Source organism: Physcomitrium patens, chromosome 1 (assembly GCF_059467195.1).
Source record: "Physcomitrium patens ecotype Gransden chromosome 1, ASM5946719v1, whole genome shotgun sequence".
In the NCBI taxonomy this organism is placed as follows: Eukaryota; Viridiplantae; Streptophyta; class Bryopsida; order Funariales; family Funariaceae; genus Physcomitrium; species Physcomitrium patens.
In genome coordinates, this window is record NC_143410.1 from 14683299 (window position 1) to 14704066 (window position 20768).

Below are 20768 nucleotides of genomic sequence, written 5' to 3' on the forward strand. Positions count from 1 at the left end.
ATTTTCCATAGCTATTTTTTGCTCTTCTTTCCAAACAAATCTCTTAACTTTTTTTAATAATTTATATAATGGCTTTGAAATATGGGCATAGTAAGGCACCCAAATGTCATAGAATACACATGCTCCTAAAATCTTTCTAACTTCTGTAATATTTCTATAAACCTTCATTCTAGACATAGCATCAATTTTATCAGGATTTGATTTCCTATTATATTTTCTATACATGTATCCCACCACTAAAATCTCATCAATTCCAAAGCTTGAAATTTCTAAAGATAATATGAAATTAATTCATTCCAATCTCTCTAATATTCAAGCTACATCTTTAATATGCCTCTTAAAAAACTTTCTACAACCTTCAACTTCCATAGTCTCATCTATGTCTTTTTTTATTTCTTTTTATTGGTATATCATCCAAAAATAAAATTCTTTTTTCAAATAAAAATTCTTTCAATATTTGGTTTATAGCATTTTGCATATGAAGCTACTAAGTTAGTTGTAACTTTAGGTAATGTATACATCCTCATTAAACCCAAAGAAGTCTTCATGATAGTTAAATCTCTATTCTCTTTAGTCAATTGAAATTAGTCATATCCAAAATATAAGTCTCTAATAGAATAGATGGCATAACCTACAAATTACTTAGCCACTTTATCTACTACATAACTTATTTCTATATTCCAAATAATTATTTTATTTGCACATTGCATATCTTGAATAAACCTTAATGCCCATAATTTCTTAGATATTGTGAACCATCTATTAAAATAATGAATGATTGAAAAATAAAGTTGTAAAAGAGTAGGAATTTCCCTCAACCTAGACAAGATTCATTTGGTAGTTAAAAGAGGAGTTTTACTAGGTTATGTCATTTCTAAGAAGGAAAAAGAACTTGATCTTGAAAAGGTAGAGGTTATTGCAAACCTACTACCTCCAAATAAAGTAAAAGACATTCAAAATATTTTAGGACATATGGGTTGGTATAGTGATTTGATTGAATCATATTCTACTCATGCCTCTCCATTGACTAATTTCTTAAAAAAGACCACCAAATTTGAATGGACTTCTGAATGCCAAAACAATTTTGATGCAATTAAAGCCAAATTACTTTCATATCCTTGTCTACTACCTCCAAACTAGAATCAATTTTTCTATGTCTATTGTGATGCCTCTAAATTGGTAGTAGGTAGTGCCTTATGCCAACTAGATGATAAGGATATGATTCACCCTATTGCTTTTGCTAGTAAAGAATTGACAAATACTGAATACAACTATACAACCACGGAATGGGAATGTTTGGCTATGGTCTTTAGTATCAAAAAATTCTGCCATTACCTTTTGATGAATAAGATTATTTTCTTTGTAGATCACATGGCCCTTAGATATATTATGAATAAATCAAATTTAAGTGGCAAATTAGCAAGGTGGATATTACTTCTAGCAGAATTTGATTATACAGTGCAATACAAACTGGAAAAACAACACAAACAAGTTGATTACTTTTCACGATTATCTACAATCATTGGTATCCAAGATGTAGATGATGAACTTCTTGATGTTCATTTGTTCCATGTTATGGTGGCTCCTACATGATATGAACATATTGTTGAATTTTTGAGTACTCAAGAATTATCCAATATTCTATTTAAAAATGAACGATGAAAGATTAGAGTAAATAGTATCTATTTTACTCTTATAGCTAAGATAATATATTATGACAATATAATTTCTTAGCTATAAACTGTAGGATAAACTTCTTTGGTCGATTAATAGCTAAAAAAATCCTTAAAATAAGCTATTTTTGGCCTACAATATTTATCAATTTAGAGTCTTATGCAAGATCTTGTGATGCTTGCCAAAGATATGCACGCAATGATTTAAATCTTGCAATGCTTTTAAATCCTTCACTTCTACTTATTCCATTTGAAAAATGAGGCATAGATTATATTGGACCAGTTTATCCTGCATCTTCATGTCAAATGGAATATATCATTGTAGCTACAGAATATTTGACCAAATGGGCAGAAGCAAAAGTTGTGAAGTAAGCGGATGCTAAACAAACTACCATATTCCTATATGAAAATATCATAGCTTATTTTGGTTGTCCAAAAATCCTTGTGAGTGACAATAGTACTCATTTTTTTAAATGAAGCTATTAAAGAAATGACCACATTATTTACCATCAATCATAGGAAGACTACTCCCTATCATCCTCAAATAAATGGTCTTACAGAAAGGATTAACCAAACGTTTGTTCGGATATTGAAAAAAACTATAATAGATTCTAAGCGTGATTGGGATCTTAAACTTACTTCAGCACTTTGGGCTTATTAAACTACTTACAAGGTTTCTACAAGAATTACATCTTTTTCTTTGGTATATAGAATAGAAGCCATTTTGCCAATAGAATTTAAAGTCCTATCCTTACGCATTGCCATTGATGAAAGATTAGATACTTCTCAATCTTTGAAAGAACAATTAGAGCATTTAGAAAGACTTAGTGAGATTCAAAGGTTTGCAATTCAATACATAGAAACAACTCAGAGGAGAGGAAGGAGATCTTTGATAAAAAGATAAAATAAAACGTCTTCTTACTCCATGAATATGGATGATGGTTGAAGATGCTAAGAAATTAGAATATCTAGCCAAATTTGATGCACTTTAGACCGGACCTTATATTATCAAAGAAGTCTTTGATAATAATTCAATTCAACTAAAAACATTAGATGAAAAATATTTTCCTACACAAACTAATGGAAGTCGTTGTAAGAAATATAGAATGTAAATATTGGCTCCAATACCAATATACATTGTTATTTTTCTTTTATAGTAGTTTTAAGTCAAACCTATAGGTTACTATCCCTTTAATATACTTTAATGCTAGGCTCAAGGCACAAGCGGCTGATATGGTTAAGTATTTTTTCTTAAGTCATGGACATCTTTCATATGGTCTATAGAACTCAATTTTATCATTATAAATTATAATCATATAGTCTTACTTCAAATCTAAAAATATAGTATTATCAAAACTTGAACTAGTGATTGAGCTAGAATTTTCTACATGTGGAGACATATTGAGTCTAAACCAAACAATTGTCTTTTTTTTGTCTCCAAGTCAATGTTTTAGTAGTTCTACTTATATTCCACTTCTTCTAGTAGATGACAATTTCTTTTTTGATAAATTTTTATATTTTATTTTATCTTAGTTATTTTATTTTTTATAGACCATATCAAATGCAAGAGTTGGATTCTCTCCATTCTTACAAATAGTCCCAGATGGTTGCCATATGTGAGTCCCACAAATTGATCTTAATTAGTGGATTAGTTAAAAACATAGTTTTAAGTCATTCAATTATACAAATGTTAAGAATAGAGATTTTTTTTGACTATTTGAATATTTATTATAATTTAGAAGTATTTATAAGTTACAAAAGTATTATTAGAAGAAAAATTATAAAAATAAAGTCTTAGTAAGTCTTGGAGGCAATTATCTTAGTTAGTTTAGTATTTTTCTCATTGTTAAGTATTAAGAATTAGTTATTGAAACCAATATCTCTATTGGCTCCTATCTACATGTATTACTTATAAAATCCTATCAATGATTAGTTAGTAGTTAGAAGAAGCATGAAAAAGAGCTTCATGTCTTTTTAGTTAATTATATAAAAAATAGGATTTTTAGTGGATTTAAATTGATTTTATTACTATAAAAAATCACCAAGATAGAAATATACAGACTCACATGGATATTAGTATTATAGAAACATTATATTATTTTTTAGAATTTATTTAGAATTTCTTATGAATTTATAGAGAAAATTTCAAGACTTCGGTAAAATTGAGTTTTGTTACCTTGAGAGCCATTATGAAGAAATGAAGCAAAATTTGGAAACCATGTAAGGTTTCTAGGCTAATTGGGTGGTTTTAAACACCATGGTGAAGTCAAAAATGAAAATAAAGTAGTTTTACTAGTAGAAAATAGGAGGACCAGCAGCTAGTGTAGTCCTTGTAGGAAGAGAGGTGCACAATTCACATATGGGTTGTAGCACCTTGGGTATAGGTAGGAAGATAAGACTAAGGCCTCAAGGCCTCTTGAGAGGGGGAATATGCACTACTTGTGAGCCTTCGTGAGGCTCGAACTCCTAATTTCTTAAGCAAGTTACCCTTGAGGTAAAAATTATTCACTTAATTTTTTTATTATTTATATTTTATCTTTAATCTATCATAACTTACTCATAGTAACTTGGAATTACATGATTTTTATGTCATTGGAAAGACAAAATAAATTATCTATCTAAAAATATATTTTTAAATTTTTACTTTTACTTTTTATTGGATAAAAATCCAGTGAACGGCCTGTGACTTTGTTTTGGATGTTGTGATTACTTGATTTCATTTCTTTTACTTGTATTGAGGTTGTTCCTCCTTGGTTTTTTGCCAATTGCTTACTTCACTTTACACCACTAATTACAAGCAATTCTTAATTGAGGTCATCTTGTAATTGGAGCTGAGGAGTGAAATTTACACTCACATCCCATTAATTGCCTCTTTTGTTTAATATTGTCAATAATGACATCATGGAATTCTTTTTTAGCAATTCTTAAAACCTCTTTCAATGTAAACTCAACCTTAGCATTGAACACACATTTCTCAAGTACTCCTTTTAAATCTATTGCCGCTTTAATATCAAAGAGTAGTTTATAAGTTGTCAATTTACCTTTATCTTTTATCTCCTTTGTTTTTAATTCAGATATTGTTGAAGTATCCTTTGTGGGCAATTCTTAAGAAGATGTTGCACGAGCCTTATTTCCTCAAGTTTGTATCTTAGAAGAATTTTCTTTTCTTGTATCATCAAAATTTTCTCTCTTCTTTTCTTCTATTAAAGCTTCATGTTGGCTTTTAGCAATATATGCATGTATTGACAAAGCTTCTACAAGATCCTTCCAATCCATAGTACTACAAATTATTGTAGTAATTTTCAATAAAGCTTCCTTTGGCATCTTCTCTTTTTTCATTATACAAATGACAAAATATCAAAGTCCACTTAGTTGAATATTTCCAAGAAAATATTGTTTGCCATCATTATCCATCTTAGTTCTATAACTTGCAGCTTCTATCGCTGCAATTCTATGTATTGTCAAATAATCTTTAACCAAAATTTTCATACTTCTTTTACCAAAGTTGGTTTAGAAAAGATCACCAAAATCCTTCAATGCAACCTTTCCATCTTTCTAATAAACAATGCCTTGCTGTACCATCTCATCAAATTCACCACAATCTTTTTAAGAATGAAAATTATCATCACACCAAATACATCTTTGCACATATCCTTGTTTAAAAGTAGCCTTTGAATTTGTTGTAGAAGTCTTCTCCTCAAGCCTTGCAAGTTTGATTTGAAGATCTCACATCCATTGTACAATCTTTTCAAGTTCCATATCTTCTTTCTTTGATGTAGCTAATAGACGTTGGATAATAGGCACAATCAATTGTATAGTAGGCATTGAGGTCTTTGGTATTTGTACCACTCTTTGAATACTAATTCTATACTTTTTCTTTTTTCTTTTGGCAAATAATCTAATAGCATCTTCTATAGTCCTCCACTTTGTTATCAATCCTTCATCCTTTTCCTTTTCTTGAAAAAGAACCTCTAATTTCTCTTATAATTTTCCATCAATAGCTTGAAGAAACAATTCAATCTTATTTGATTCTAATATTAACTTTTTCATTTTTGATAATCAAAAAAATTATCTTTTAAATTCTCTTAATAATTTTGTAGCTTGTAAATTTTTGTTAGGTCGTTTAATCCATTCCAAGAATGATTTCTTGGTAACTCAATCAGTATCTTTCAAAAAATACTCATCCTTCAATGTATATAAAAACACCTCCCATAAACTTTTAAATTGCTCCACAATAGACCTTATATGCTCCCTTATCTTCGATACCATAGCAAGCTTAAATAATTGAATCATTCTCTTTTCAGAAATGGAATTCAATTCCATTTTTTACACATAACATCTTAAATATTTAGAAATATCCCTTCCATCAAATTAGTCAATCTTATTAACGACCGCTTGCAATGTTTTAGTTGCCAAAGCCTTTTTTTTTTTTATCATTGCTTTATTTTTGTTCCATAAATAATGTAAATGCTTGAAATATTTTTGCAGTGTTTGGATCAAAGTACATACTTTATTCACCAATAGAAAATCCACTTGAAACTCCACTTGAAGATCCACTTATAGCTCCATCTAAAACTCCATCAAAGACATCAAATTCAACCTTCTTGCCTTCTTGCACCATCAATTTCGAATAACCAAAAATATGATCTAATACCTTCCACCCCAAACTTTCATGTCGAGTTCATCACTTATGTTGTATTACATATTGTCTTACTTGAGAATGCACTGGACACTTAGCTGTGGAAGGTGAGATTGAGTTTCACAAACATCCAAGTCACCCTAATAGGTTTCATCTATATGAGAAGAATATAATCCAAATTTTGATTTAAAAAGTTCTAAAAAATACTCTTCTTAATAGCCACAATCACACATAAACCTCAATTACCTTATTACTTTCATATTTAAGCAATTTAGATTTTTCTTGTGAGCACTAATCCTAATTAGTGAGCTTTGACAAGCTATAAATTCTAATTTGACCATCTAATTGATGTGAAATTTTGCATGTAATTGTCAAAATAAGTCTTCTATACGCTCAAGAATTTTTAGTCCAATCCAACAAACAAATTGTAAAAAAACCTCTAAAAATTGCACTAATGTCATTCGGCCACCAACAATGATTGCTAACACTTTCTAAATTCTATCAACACCAACCTTACGTCTCTAAAATAAGCTCTAATCTAGCTCTCAAATCTAATCTTTGATCTTCAAATAAATCCCTATTTTATCCTAGGCAATCATTTTAGTGGCCAAAGGTGTGATTTCGATCCTATCTCAGAAATGGTCAATCCCTGGGTATCAATTTAACCTATCCTAAGGATTTTTTAGCCCAACCCTATCCTCAACTTAATCCTAGTATCAACTATACTAATTATTTACCTCTTTTAATCTCATTTTATTAATTTATGGTCTTTCTAAGATAGTAAAAGAATCTCTACAGCTAGAAGATAAAATTACTAATTAATCTTCAACCTAGTAACTATTAAGATAAGAAAATAACCTAAGAAGTTTTCATAAAAGCCATGTTTAGATACCTTGAATTATTATTGAATCAAGATAATTAGATTTTAATTAGAAATTTATTTTTTATTATAGTTTTACTATATAGTTGTATGACATCATAAAAGAACTATTGTTTATTGACTTACCAAATGAGACATTGTATTTGTCACAACCTTCAAGATGACATAAGACAAATGAAGATCTTCAAGAACAACATTTTTTTTTTTTTTTTTTTTTTTTTTTTTTGAATAGATGGCAAGATACAATATGTTTGGTAACACGACCTTAGAAGAAACTCCCAATGTTTGGTGATTTTACTAAAAGTAAAAATAATTCCTGATGGTATTATAAATGTTTTATTGAACAAAGTTAGAAAGGCTTCAACAATGATCAATTAACATGGTGGTCTTCCTTCTATGGAATGAGACATTATCAATGACTAAGAGGACCTATCAACTATCCTTAAAGAAAACAAAAATCAAAGTATGTGACAAATGCAATTTATTTCATTTTGGACTTCATCAACATATGATCACTACTCCTCATAGAACTTGACCCTAGAAAGAGAGGTAATGTCATAGACACATATATTTTTTTAAAATTATCTAGATAATATAAATTAATAGAAATATATTATAATAAATAAATTAATAATTTTTTATAGAAAAGCTTCTTATAAGCTTCATTGATACAACTTTGATTTAACATGTATTTATAGTTGATTGATACATTAGAAACTTGGCCAAAAAATTTACCACATATTGCATATATTAGTAGCTTGTTATATAAGCTAACTATTTGGGGCATATATAGAAAACTTACCTTGTACATTAAAACATGTGTCTTACAAGTTGGACATGTTTCAAAGGTCATATAAAATGTTATCATATAGCTCATAGTTAGATAGCATATATAGAGGCAAGATTGAAGCCTTTTTCACTCTTATCAATTCATTTTTAGTCTTGTTTTAAGACTTTCTAGTCATCTTTACCTTTGGTAATTCTAGTTTAATATTATATTAATTTTTGGATAATTTTTTAGTCTTTTTGAATGATACAAGAGTGTATTGATCTTTTAGTCCTTTGAGATTCATATTCTTGATAATAGTCTTTATTAAAAGAGAGGTGTATAAGTTGTATATGGATTGTAGCACTTTAAATACAAGTAGCATGATAAGATTAAAGCTTCAAGGCTTTTCTATGGTACTTTTATTGTACTACATGTGAACCTTAGTGAGATTCAAATCTATGATTTATTAGCAAGTTAACTTTAAAGTAAAATATTTTCACTTAATTTTTTAAATATTTATTTTTTATAATTAAAATTTTATAGCTAATTTATAATAAATTGGATCTATATAATTTTATTGTTATTAAAAAAATAATGCAATTATCCATCTAAATATATATATATTTTATTTTTTATTAAATGAGAAGGTAGTGAATAGTTTGTTATCAAATTTTGGAATGTATAATTACTTGAATATATTTCTTTCATTTATTTTGTATTTTTTCATATTTTTTTATTATCATTTATTTCTCTTACTTCGTATTGCAAATTACAAGTAACTCTCAATTCAAGCCATCTTGTAATTTGGATTGAAGAATAAAATTTACCTTCGTGATAAGACCAAATTTTTTTAAAAATAAACTAATATATATATATATATATATATATATTTAATTATATCTCATAATACCTTAAAAATACTAAGTTTTTTTTTAAATAAATATTTTAAAAATAATAAAATTTATACTTGATCAAAGATATATTATTTAATTAATAATAATATGATCAATACTAATATAATCAAGCTCAAATCAACTCTATGTTTTCTTCCATATTAGTTTAAATATTTATTCATAGAAAACATTAATAAGACTTGTGTCATTCATTTTTTTTTGTAAGATATTAATATATAAAATAAAATTGTTGCATATAACAAAAAGAACAATTTATGTAATTAGCCTACTATTTAAAATTAAATATTTACCTTATTGCTAATATTATCACTAAATGTTACAATTGGTATATTTTGAATAAAAAATGATGATGAAACATTGTTGATTTTGGTTACAAATTTCATTTTCCAATGCCACACATAAATGTTCTATGCATACCTTCTTTTTTTTTTTCTTTTTTTTCTTAAAGAGAAATTATGTTTCAAGTATAATTACATAAAATAGTAGAGGAGAAAAAAATCAATTGTTGAACCAAAATACATGTGTAAAAAAACCAATTACCAACATTTGGTGCTCAATTACTTAAATAATTTCAATAGCAATGAAAAATTTGTTTTATGGCTTTCTCTTTTCTCAAATAAGTTAGTTTGAATTTTATACATTAGTTAGATTCTATAAATTAGTTTGAATTTTTACCTCAACTTATAATTATTATTCTTATTATTATTTGGACGTTGGAACAGGCCACGAGAAAGAGAGTGCTAACTGGGGGACGGGGACTTCAATCGGATGAATGAGATTTCAATCACCGCTGGAGAGCTCATTTCATTCATCCACAACGGATGAATAATATCCCATGGGTTGGATGAATGCGGCGCAAGCGGAGAGTGGTGAGGCACTCAGGGAGCTCACAACGACGCTGGGTGAGGAAGGGGAATGCATGCGTGCGTGCTTGCGTGCAAGTGTGTTTGTGTATGTGTGTGTGCGTCGATTTTATTGCACCGACCCCTTCACTCCATTGCCACTGAAACAGCCTCTCGCCGCGGTCGATTGCAGTGGTGGATGATTCTGAAAGAAGCGGGACACCATGAGCGGCCATGACGCTAAGTACTTCACCACCACTAAGAAAGGCGAGATCCATGAGCTCAAGGAAGAGCTCAATTCGCAGTACAAGGTGAATGTCTCCATGTTTTCGTCTTCAGTTTTTTGAGAACATTTCGATGTTGCGGTTCGTGATAGGTTAGATGGTGGAGGTTTTTTTTTTTTTTTTTTTTTTTTTTTTTTCCAGCGCTCTGTGTTTGCTTGGTTTTGTACGATTAAAACCGCGACGACATTGTTCGTGAGTATGTTGGGGTTCGACGTTGAGCAAGGTAAGGGGATATGTTGCAACATCGATGTGTTGGGATCTGTAGTTGTTCGGTGTGGGCCAAGTCAAAGCCCTCTCTGTGCACATCTTTGTGGTTTTGGAGTTTGAAGAACCCTCGATCGGAGCCCGGTTTGTTGATCGCTCCGAAATGGTGAGAGAGAACCAATGTATCTTAGGTTCCTATGTGGTAGATGACTCGGACAGCGGTTATTCTGAGTTTGTCCGCATTGTACTTCTTCTTCAGTCAATCCTATCCCGAGGATCTTCTGATGGGCGAACATCTGCTTGAAATGTGTTCGGAATTTGCAATGTCGGAAGACTTTTTCTGTGTACCCTCCCTAGGAATTTTTACTTTGATTATTACTATCCCTTTCTTTTCCTCGCTTCAGCATTGGAAAATGTACCATAGCAAAACTTTCGAGGACTGCTCTGTGTTGATTTTACTTGGGTGTGGAGCAGATTGTGAAAGCTTATGATCACTTTGTGCAAGGGACTCTTGTTGTTTGCGCAATTTTTCCTTCGTATCTCCTGGATTCGTTTTCGCTGTGAGGCGCGTACATTTTCCTAAAACTGACCTTACGAATTCAGCATATTATATGAGATTGCCTGCTAAAGAATGACTCCTAAGTGTGCTGTGCGGTCCTGAAATGAGTAACAATAACGTTGCCTGTTGTGCTACATTTTCTCCTTCAGTTTCACGGTCTATATTTGAGCCCATTCTTTTTACTCCGTTTCGTGACTTACCCTATACAGTCCTCTCCTCTTTTTATTGGTCCTCTTATTCGTGAGTAAATGCTTTTTGAGTGGTGCGGTTTGGTGTGCTTGTTCGTGAACAGCAGAGCTTAAAGCAATGTTATCCATCTGCACTCCTTTCGACACGTGCTCTTTTGTTGTGTAAAACAATTTTGTGTCTAGTGAGGTTTTCTTTATCTTTGCTCGCACTGTACATGCGGTTCTTTGAAACTGACTACATCCCACAAACCTGAATACTTGGCACAACCTAAAATGCGTTTGACGTGTATCTTGCAGGACAAGAAGAAAGATGCCGTGAAGAAGGTCATTGCTGCGATGACCGTTGGCAAGGACGTATCTATGTTGTTCACAGACGTAGTTAACTGCATGCAAACAGAGAATTTGGAGTTGAAGAAGCTGGTGTATTTATACCTCATCAACTATGCAAAGAGCCATCCTGACCTGGCAATTCTTGCCGTCAACACGTTTGTTAAGGTTTGTAATTACTTGAATTCACAAGTTTCGAATATAAATTGTCCTCCGATTGGTATATCCTTTGACTCAATGATTTCTGGAATGCATGCAATGGAAGACAACACACCCAAATTATTTTGAGCGTTGCGCGGAGAGCACTTAGATTGCTTGGGTTGTTTTTCTTTTGTGGTCGTAGTGGTGGTGGTGATGATGATGATGATGATGATGATGATATGTACTTTTTTCCACAGGATTCCCAAGATCCGAATCCTCTAATACGAGCACTAGCTGTCAGGACAATGGGTTGTATCAGGGTTGACAAGATTACGGAGTATCTGTGCGACCCTCTACAAAGATGTTTGAAGGTTAGTTCTTGGGTGTTTAGATGATGGTCTATTTTCCTGGAGCAAGTGTGTTCTCTTATGGTAATATCAATAACCCATAATTTCATGTAGGAGTGAAAGCGTGCTGGGGATGCAGCCGAAAATATATTTTTGTATCCTGCTTGTAGATTAGACATTATGGGATCTAATTCAATGTAATTTGAGAGGTGTACTGCACCCAGTTGCATTAGCCTCAAGAGCTTTTGATCAGCGATGCTTTCCCATTTCATCTCTATGTTTCTGTTATATCCTTCATTTGCGTTCCTTGGAGTCAGGACTTTGAATTTTTATTTTCGTATTCTTACGTCAATACTAATAAATGGATTTCGGGTGATTGCACAGGATGACGATCCCTATGTTCGCAAAACGGCAGCCATTTGTGTTGCCAAGTTGCATGATATCAATGCAGAGCTAGTAGAAGACAGAGGATTTCTTGAGGCACTAAAGGATATGATTTCCGATAGCAATCCAATGGTTGTTGCTAATGCTGTTGCAGCACTTGCCGAAATTCAAGAAGGTAGTAGCAAGAGCGTATTTGAGATCACAAATCACACGCTTTTCAAGCTTTTGGCGGCTCTTAATGAATGTACCGAGTAAGCGTTTTCTTGACTGAATCTTCTGTGATGGAGTACGCTGTCTTTGATCTCTTTGTTGTAGATATTACGTACCTAAATGATCACAGCACATGGCAGGATGAGGGATTATTAATGTCTATTTTGTACACTTGGTACTGTTTAGATGCTGACGATGCCGACTTTTTTTGAATTTTTAATGTTTGGGAACAAAAATCATCAGATACATTTAGCTGAAAGTATTTGGTTTCTGTGATTGCAGGTGGGGTCAAGTTTTTATCTTAGATGCTTTATCTAAATATAAAGCGAAGGATGTCCGAGACGCGGAAAATATTGTAGAACGCATTACTCCTCGCTTGCAACATGCAAATTGTGCTGTAGTAATGTCTGCTGTCAAGGTATCGCGACTTTCTGTGGTTGTGGTGATCCCTGTTATCCTCCACATCATCTTCTCGGCAGGCTGAATATTTATTTGTGCCCGACTTCTGTTCAGCTATTTGCTAGTGCTCAATCAATTTTTCGGCAATTTGGCTTTTACGTGGGCTCTGCTTTCAGTTGGTGTTTAGGAGCAAGTGAAGTTTTTTCAAGGGATGTTGTTTCTATTCAAATCCTTTACTGAATCAACTTTTTGTGTATAGATAATCTTGCTGCAAATGGAACTTATTACTAGCACGGATATTGTGCGAAATCTGTGTAAAAAGATGGCACCACCTTTGGTTACACTTCTATCAGCAGAGCCTGAGATCCAGTATGTGGCTCTGCGTAATATTAACCTTATTGTGCAACGACGGCCAGGCATTCTTGCACATGAGATCAAGGTCTACTGTCAGCTCTTTTTCTGTGCCTCATTCACCTAGGATTGGGTCCCTAGATGTATGGTGTGATTGCTTCACCTAGAATGTTAACCAGATTAAAAGTTGCTCAAAAGCAGGTCTAGTTATGGACTGTGTGTGTGTGTGAGAGAGAGAGAGAGAGAGAGAGAGAGAGAGAGAGATACTTCAGCTTAAGATCTTAAATCTAATCTTGGTATGTCTCATATTCACAGGTGTTTTTTTGCAAGTATAATGATCCTATTTACGTGAAGATGGAGAAGCTGGAGATCATGATCAAACTTGCCTCAGATCGTAATATCGATCAGGTTTTGTCATCTATCTCTTGTACTCAAAAAAATAAAATCCTTCATATTCTTAATCTGGCCTTGTGGTGACCTTTCAGTGTTAGTAATAAAATTTCTTATGTCGCAGAAGGCATTCAAACATGAAATGAATACAAAGATACGCTGTCTCGTTGGGATTGGCAAAACATGTAGCATCTTTGGTATTTTGTAGACTAACAAGCATAATATCTTGTCCAGGTTCTTTTGGAGTTCAAGGAGTATGCTACAGAGGTCGATGTTGATTTTGTGAGGAAAGCAGTACGAGCCATAGGTAGATGTGCTATAAAGTTGGAGCGAGCAGCTGAACGGTGCATCAATGTTCTCTTGGATCTCATTAAGATCAAGGTTAACTACGTTGTTCAAGAAGCAATTATTGTGATCAAGGACATTTTCCGGAGATATCCCAACATGTAAGAATGAGCGCAGTTGGATACTTCTAGAATTTCTTGTGAGCAGAATTTGGTTGAAAACCATTAAATTGTTTGGACTGCTTTTTACAAGTATGATTCATTTAAGTTCAGTTTTTGGTTTTACAAGGGTGTGCTGCCACCTTGAGTTGGAACTGGAGTAGTTACTAGTGTTGTTCCACAGGTACGAGTCGATCATTGCTACGCTTTGTGAAAGTTTGGACACCCTCGACGAGCCTGAAGCAAAGGTACCGTTTTATATCTACAACTTCTGTGTCTTCGTCTTATTCTGAATTTAAATTTCACTTTCAACTATCCTATGTTGTTAGATCCTTTGGGTAATCTACTTGTGCTGGTATCTTGGTCTTTCATGAACTCCTTTTGTATGCATTCAAGGTGTTCTGTTGCAAGGACGTTGATTTCTGGTTTCTCTTGCAGGCATCGATGATATGGATCATAGGTGAATATGCCGAGCGAATCGATAATGCAGATGAATTACTTGAAAGTTTCTTAGAAACTTTTCCTGAAGAGCCTGCGCAAGTGCAATTGCAGCTTCTTACTGCCGCTGTGAAATTATTTCTAAAGAAACCTACCGAGGGACCTCAACAGATGATTCAGGTGTCGATTGTTTTTCTTGGTCAGCAGCGCATTGTTCAGGATTTCTGCTAATGCTATCGAGCTTGGTTCCCCAGTTTGGATTTGCTGCCTTCTTTTAGGGTTGGTAGTTCCGTTACGGGTTAATTAGCGTGCATCAGGAAACCTGAAAGATATACTGAGCTGTGTTGGTCTGGCCAGGTTGTGCTTAACAATGCTACGCAAGAAACTGATAATCCAGACTTGCGTGATCGTGCATATGTGTATTGGCGTCTTCTTTCCACAGACCCTGAGGTATGTTGTCTTTCAGTTTTATTATATTTGCTCGTGGAAGACTTAAAGATTTGAAGAATGGTAAAGTTAGTCTGGATTTACATGGAAGTGTTCTGATTCACTTGGACTAGCATACTAATTTATCACATTTGTGACGTAAGTTCCTGCCACGATGGGGAAAGTTCGGTTTATATGTTACTGTGTTGGCAAGGGAGGTTGTAGAAATTGTGAAAATAGTTCAGAGCATGCAAACGTTGGCCTTCGAAATATCATCTAAAGGCAGCTATCCCAAATTTATGAGAGAATAAAAAGTGTTGAATTTTCTTGCAGGCTGCAAAGGATGTTGTTTTAGCGGAGAAGCCCACAATCAGTGATGACTCCAACAACTTAGACCCATCTCTTCTGGATGATCTGCTGGTTAATATTGCCACACTTGCATCCGTCTATCACAAACGCGCTGATGCATTTGTGACTCGCGTACGAGCTGTTGCTCCAAGAGAGGGAGATGATGAGTACGCTGAGGGCGAGGATTCTGGGTCTGGAAATTCATCAGCTCCAGTTTCTGAGATGGCCCCACCAACTCCACCCTCTATTGCTGCAGATGCACCTGCTGTTGGAAAGGGGCCAGTTACTGCCCCACCTCCTGTACCTGATTTGTTAGGTGACCTGATGGGATTTGATGGTGCCCTTGTACCAGTTGGACCTGCAACTTCAGGAGTTTCGGCCGAGTAAGTGTCTTACAAATTGGACCTCCTTTATATTGTTCTGAAAGCTCTCATTGGTGTCTACTTGTTCACTGTTGTTGATTCATGGTGAGTTGCTTCTTAAAAGGAACTAACCTCAGGTATTTTGTTCTTCATGTGTCTTTGTTCTATATGAAGATACGTCAAAGTATCTCTGTAAAACGTGTCCGAGTTCGCCTGCACATTGTATGCCTGGGTCTATATACCTCAACAGATTTTCCAAAGTATCAATTCTTAATTACTTTTTTTTGTAGGCCTCCTCTACCTGTACTACTCTCAGCAGCATCTGGCCAGGGCTTGCAAATCTCGGGAAAACTGATCAGACGGGAAGGGAAAGTGTTCTACAATCTCAAATTTGAAAATCATACGCAAACTCCTCTGGATAATTTTATGATTCAATTTAACAAGAACACCTTCGGTCTTGCTGCTGGAGGACCTCTTCAGGTTACATCTTTCATTGATTTTAAAATTTGTGTAACTCAGACAATTCGTAGTTCTTTTAAACTAGATAACTTTCATTAGGGCATATCTTGTTACTCATGTATCGATCTCGCTTTCTTCCTGAATAATTTTGTCAATAATCTTGGTGTACAGAAAGTTCCCTCTGCAGTGTTTAGCTCGATCTACCGTGGTGGACTTTCTTTTCTTTGACGACACAGATTTATGCAATGTGTTACATTCTTTCTGTGCCAGCAAAACTATTGACTCCTGTTTTTCGATCTATTTTCTGTCCCAGTGCTAGGATCTTAGTTGTTTCAAATTGCATCATGTTTCCTAGGTTCCTGTTATTCAACCATCAGGCTCAGCGAGCACCCTGCTGCCAATAGTCCTTTTTCAAAACGTATCAGAGGGTTCGCCTAACTCTGTGCTTCAAGTAGCTGTCAAGAATAACCAACAGCCTGTTTGGTACTTCTCCGACAAAATTCCATTGCAATCACTTTTTGTTGAAGAAGGGAAGATGGAAAGGGCAACATTTTTGGAGGTAATCCTTTTGCTATTATCTCTCAGAATTCATTTGGAATATATTGATTTGCAGTAGGACACTAATTTAACTCCTGCCTTGATAGATCGTATTATTTTCCTGGATGGATCAGATTGTTTCTCCTTCGGACATGAGATCTGTATGCTTAATTCGGTGGTGTATTGCAGACATGGAAATCACTGCCTGATTCCCACGAGGTCGCTAAGGATCTACCCAACGCATTGATCTCAAATGTTGATGCCACTCTGGAGAAACTTGCCACAACCAACCTTTTCTATATCGCTCGACGGGTTCTCAAGGACACCAACGAAGAGGTAGGAGTACTTCGATTTTCTGTCCGGGATTTTCTCTTTTTCAAACATCACGTTTTCTACTGAAGTTCAACTTTGCTACTACTGTTCAATATCTAAGCGTAATGCATGTATGACGCATCATTGATATTGAACTTAAACTCTGACCTTGAACAGCTTGAATTCTGTCACGTCTTAATTGAGTCACCTCTCTATATCTATGCAGGTTCTATATCTCTCTGGCAGAGTGCCACCAAGCATTCCATTCCTTGTAGAACTCACCTTCAAAACAGGCGTCCCAAGTGTCAAGTGTGCAGTGAAGACACCAATTCTTGAAATGGCTTCATTGTTCTTTGAAGCCATTGAGTCCCTATTGAAGTAGGATGTGAAATGTAAGGTGATCTCTTTAGTGTATACTACAACTGGTTCGTTTATAGGAATTATAGTCCAGTTTTTGTTCGCTTTTAAGATTTTGATGCTTCAGTTCAGGTTAGCGTACTCAAAATTGATTGTTGGTACCGCCGCTATTGGGATGTTTTACTAGATCAATAATTTCCAACATTTGAGCAGTGCATTTTTGTCGAGGGAGAGCAAATTGTGCTAGGAGCTTTACTTCTAATTTCTCCTCTGTATCCAAGTGTGTCTTCCAAGTCATGGACGAGGATTTATATTCACAACATATTCATATGTATATCCAGTCCTGCATCGGATTTTCAAGTTCCCTGTGTCAGAACCAGCGCCACATAAATTGCACCCATTTTTTACCACCCCCCATTTCCAACCTCTAGGGTGGTGTATTTTCAATCAACTTGACATGATAATACTAATCGATTTTGACACTTTATGGTTTCACATTACTTAATTCACATTTTGCCTCAACTCCATGGCACCATTGGGCAAGAAATTAAGAATTTAATGCCAACTCAAAAAAATTGTTGGGAAATCAAGCGTTCTTGATTTTGTAACCAACCACTAAGATTTAAGTTGGCTACACCGAGCTCCAGAAAGGGGCAGAATCATCAGCGGCCACGACTGTCCCACCTGCAATATGCTCGCTCATGTGAGACACCTCTTCCCCATTACTACTGCCATCTCCTCGAACTCATCTCGCAATATCAATTACTTACATTATCATGCACTGGGTGGGTGTTGGAGGAAAAGTCTGGGTCTGGAACTGACTGTCGCAGTGTGCCCCCCCCCCCCCCCCCTCCCTCCCTGCGACATCAGCTCGGGAACTGGTTCCTGTTCTGCTCTGCTCTCCGAACCATTTCTGCAATGCCCCAACACACAGCCAATCAATTACATACAAACACACTCCCACACACACAGACAGATACAGACAGACACAAAGAGATAAACTCACACACTCACTCAGATACACACATACCAGCCGTATTGTATACAATTCTTCCCACTTCTGTCAGGCAGGCATCGATCCACGTTTCTGATGGTGTGCTTCAATCAATCCTTTGTCTGTCCACTCGGAGGTCCTGGTCTTGCATGATCCTCTTTGTGAACTTGACATGGTGCTGCTATGTGTGTGTGTGGATGCATGTTGATACTCCACTCTCATGAAGCCTTTTCCACACTATCTTTTTTGGATCTTCGTGTGTTGATGGTGTTGTATTTACAACTGTAACCAGGTTGGTGTAGATTGGATGTCATTAGTGTGATTGATTTGGTTTTGGCCTTGGTTTTTGTTTGTTTCGCATCGATATTTGGAGCGTTGGAATAGAATTTGTTCCTTTTCTTTTCTTTTCTTTTCAATGATATTTTTATGAGATGTGTTTTGATCATCTTGCTGCATGTATGAATCTGGCTTGTTGTTGATTTTACAAGAGTTTTCTTTCATTGTTGAACAAGACCAATGGTTTTACTTATTTATTTATTATTATAAGTATTATTTTTTGGATGATTATTTACATGAACTTGCTTTAGTTTCATCTTTTCGCGAATCCTTTTAACAGCATCCACTGCATCTTGTTGGTGGTTGTCATTATCACCTTTGCATGTTACACAACTATTTCTGTTGACTATGGTCTTCTACTGTGGGGTTGTTGTTGTTGCTGTTTTTTTCTTTTTCTTTTCTTTTTACTTTGTTGTTAAAAAAAAAATGTTCGAAATATTCACTTGAGAATTTACAAATTTTACTTAATGTGTATTTTTCTTAATTAAATCATGTGCATTAAGCCAATTCATTTTTCACATCATCATTAGTATCCACTTAGCTTTTTCTGAAAGCTTCAATGTGTGGAATTTTTTTCCCTTCAAACTTTATTTGTTGAGAAAATCAATTTGAATTGGAATTTGTAAATTCTTTAAAAAAACTATAAAACATTATGTTACATCTTGACTTTTTAAAGCCTAAAATAGATATAGCTTTTGTTAATGAAATAACCTTTGCTTCAATTTCTCTCTAATAAGGATAAAGAGCAGGTTAATGAAAACATGCATGCAGCAGTAATTGGCAGTGAATTTACACAATTTTATGCATCATTGAATTTGTATGTATATATTGGATTTAATTCTGCAAAAATGACCATATTTACTCTTCATGTATTGTATAGGATTACAAGTTTCTCATGTCCAATCCATCATGTATAAAGCATAGTTGTGCAATCACACATTTCAATGCATCTGAAGCCATTTAATTTATTTATATATTTTTAATTTACAATCATCTGACTTAGATCTTGAATATAAGGATTCATGAGAAAAATAAGGGTCAAGATAGAAATTTCTGCACATGGATATTTTTGAGGCATTCTTAATACTTGTAAAATTTTCTAACCACTACAATCAAGCCTCAAATTTAACAATACAAACTAGCAAATAGATTTTCAGTTATTTCTATTAACTAACCATGAATATTCCATTGATGTAATGTTTACCATACACAATAAAATCAATTTTAACAACGAATTTAAAATAACATTTATAAAAAAGTAGAAAAGTAAAAGAAATAAACACACATTCTAGTAACGATAAAAAGGAAAAATATTTATTGACTCCTTTTAATATTATAGGTGCTATTGGTTCTGTTGATGGTCCTTTTAATATTATTTCTGTTTATTATTTTCTTTTCTGAAAATACTTGGATTTATTTTAATATATAATAATCATATTTTTTTTCCACTCATTTAACATCATTTATATTATAAACTGTTTGATCTATAATTCCTTTTCTAAATTTGAGAATTTAATAGTATTTATAAACAGAATGTGCACCAGTTTTATTTAATTGATTTATTTTATAAAAAATATATATATATTTCATAGAACAAATACAATCGTCTTTTAATAATTTTATAGAAACTGTTCAAAAATCGGAAATCTATATTAATGCCTATATTAGGAAGTTTTAATTATTTTATTTTTATCGCAAACCAACCACACAATTGAATGTCAAGCATATGTACAATTAGATAAAATATCTTAAGAGTTTTAAAGCTATTTTTTTTTTAAAAAAATCTTTAGCTCTCATTTTATAAAAAACTTCTTATTACATATGTCTTTTTAGAATTTAGTTATAAAAGAAGCATTTCCATTAGTATTTCATATATCTTATATTATTGTTCTTATTATTTCTTCCTTTCAAAAATTTAGATTTAGTTAATAGTTAGTTGAAGGTTGTAAAGGAGAAATTACTTAAATGGAGAAGTGAACTGAGAGATGATCAAAGAGAGTTGTTTTTTCTTTATAAAAATATTCGAAAACATGTAATATGTAAAAGAATCTTGAAATAATATAAAATCTATCTAAATATTCTAGTACTCAAATCTTCTTTTTGTTGTTGTTTCAAGAATACTTAATAAAGTTGGATTTTATAAAAAATCATATAAGTCAAGGTGCTTTTTGAGGTTATTCTAAGATTTTGTTCTAAAGATGATAATATCTTATTACAAAAAAATGATTTGTCGACTATAATTTCAACCTTGTTCT

The 20768-nt window shown here is 33.5% G+C and overlaps 1 protein-coding gene across 1 annotated transcript; it reads left to right on the plus strand.

Annotated features, from left to right (window-relative positions):
• Positions 1–9776: 9776 nt before the first annotated feature.
• Positions 9777–17517, plus strand: LOC112290083 (beta-adaptin-like protein C). Its single transcript, XM_024536043.3, has 16 exons — positions 9777–10028; positions 11250–11447; positions 11678–11791; positions 12152–12402; positions 12644–12779; positions 13020–13199; positions 13427–13519; positions 13736–13947; positions 14129–14192; positions 14383–14562; positions 14740–14832; positions 15142–15539; positions 15809–15998; positions 16333–16536; positions 16704–16850; positions 17053–17517. Exons 1-16 carry the CDS (start codon positions 9942–9944, stop codon positions 17206–17208), a joined length of 2703 nt encoding a protein of 900 aa, XP_024391811.1. The 5' UTR covers positions 9777–9941; the 3' UTR covers positions 17209–17517.
• Positions 17518–20768: the final 3251 nt, after the last annotated feature.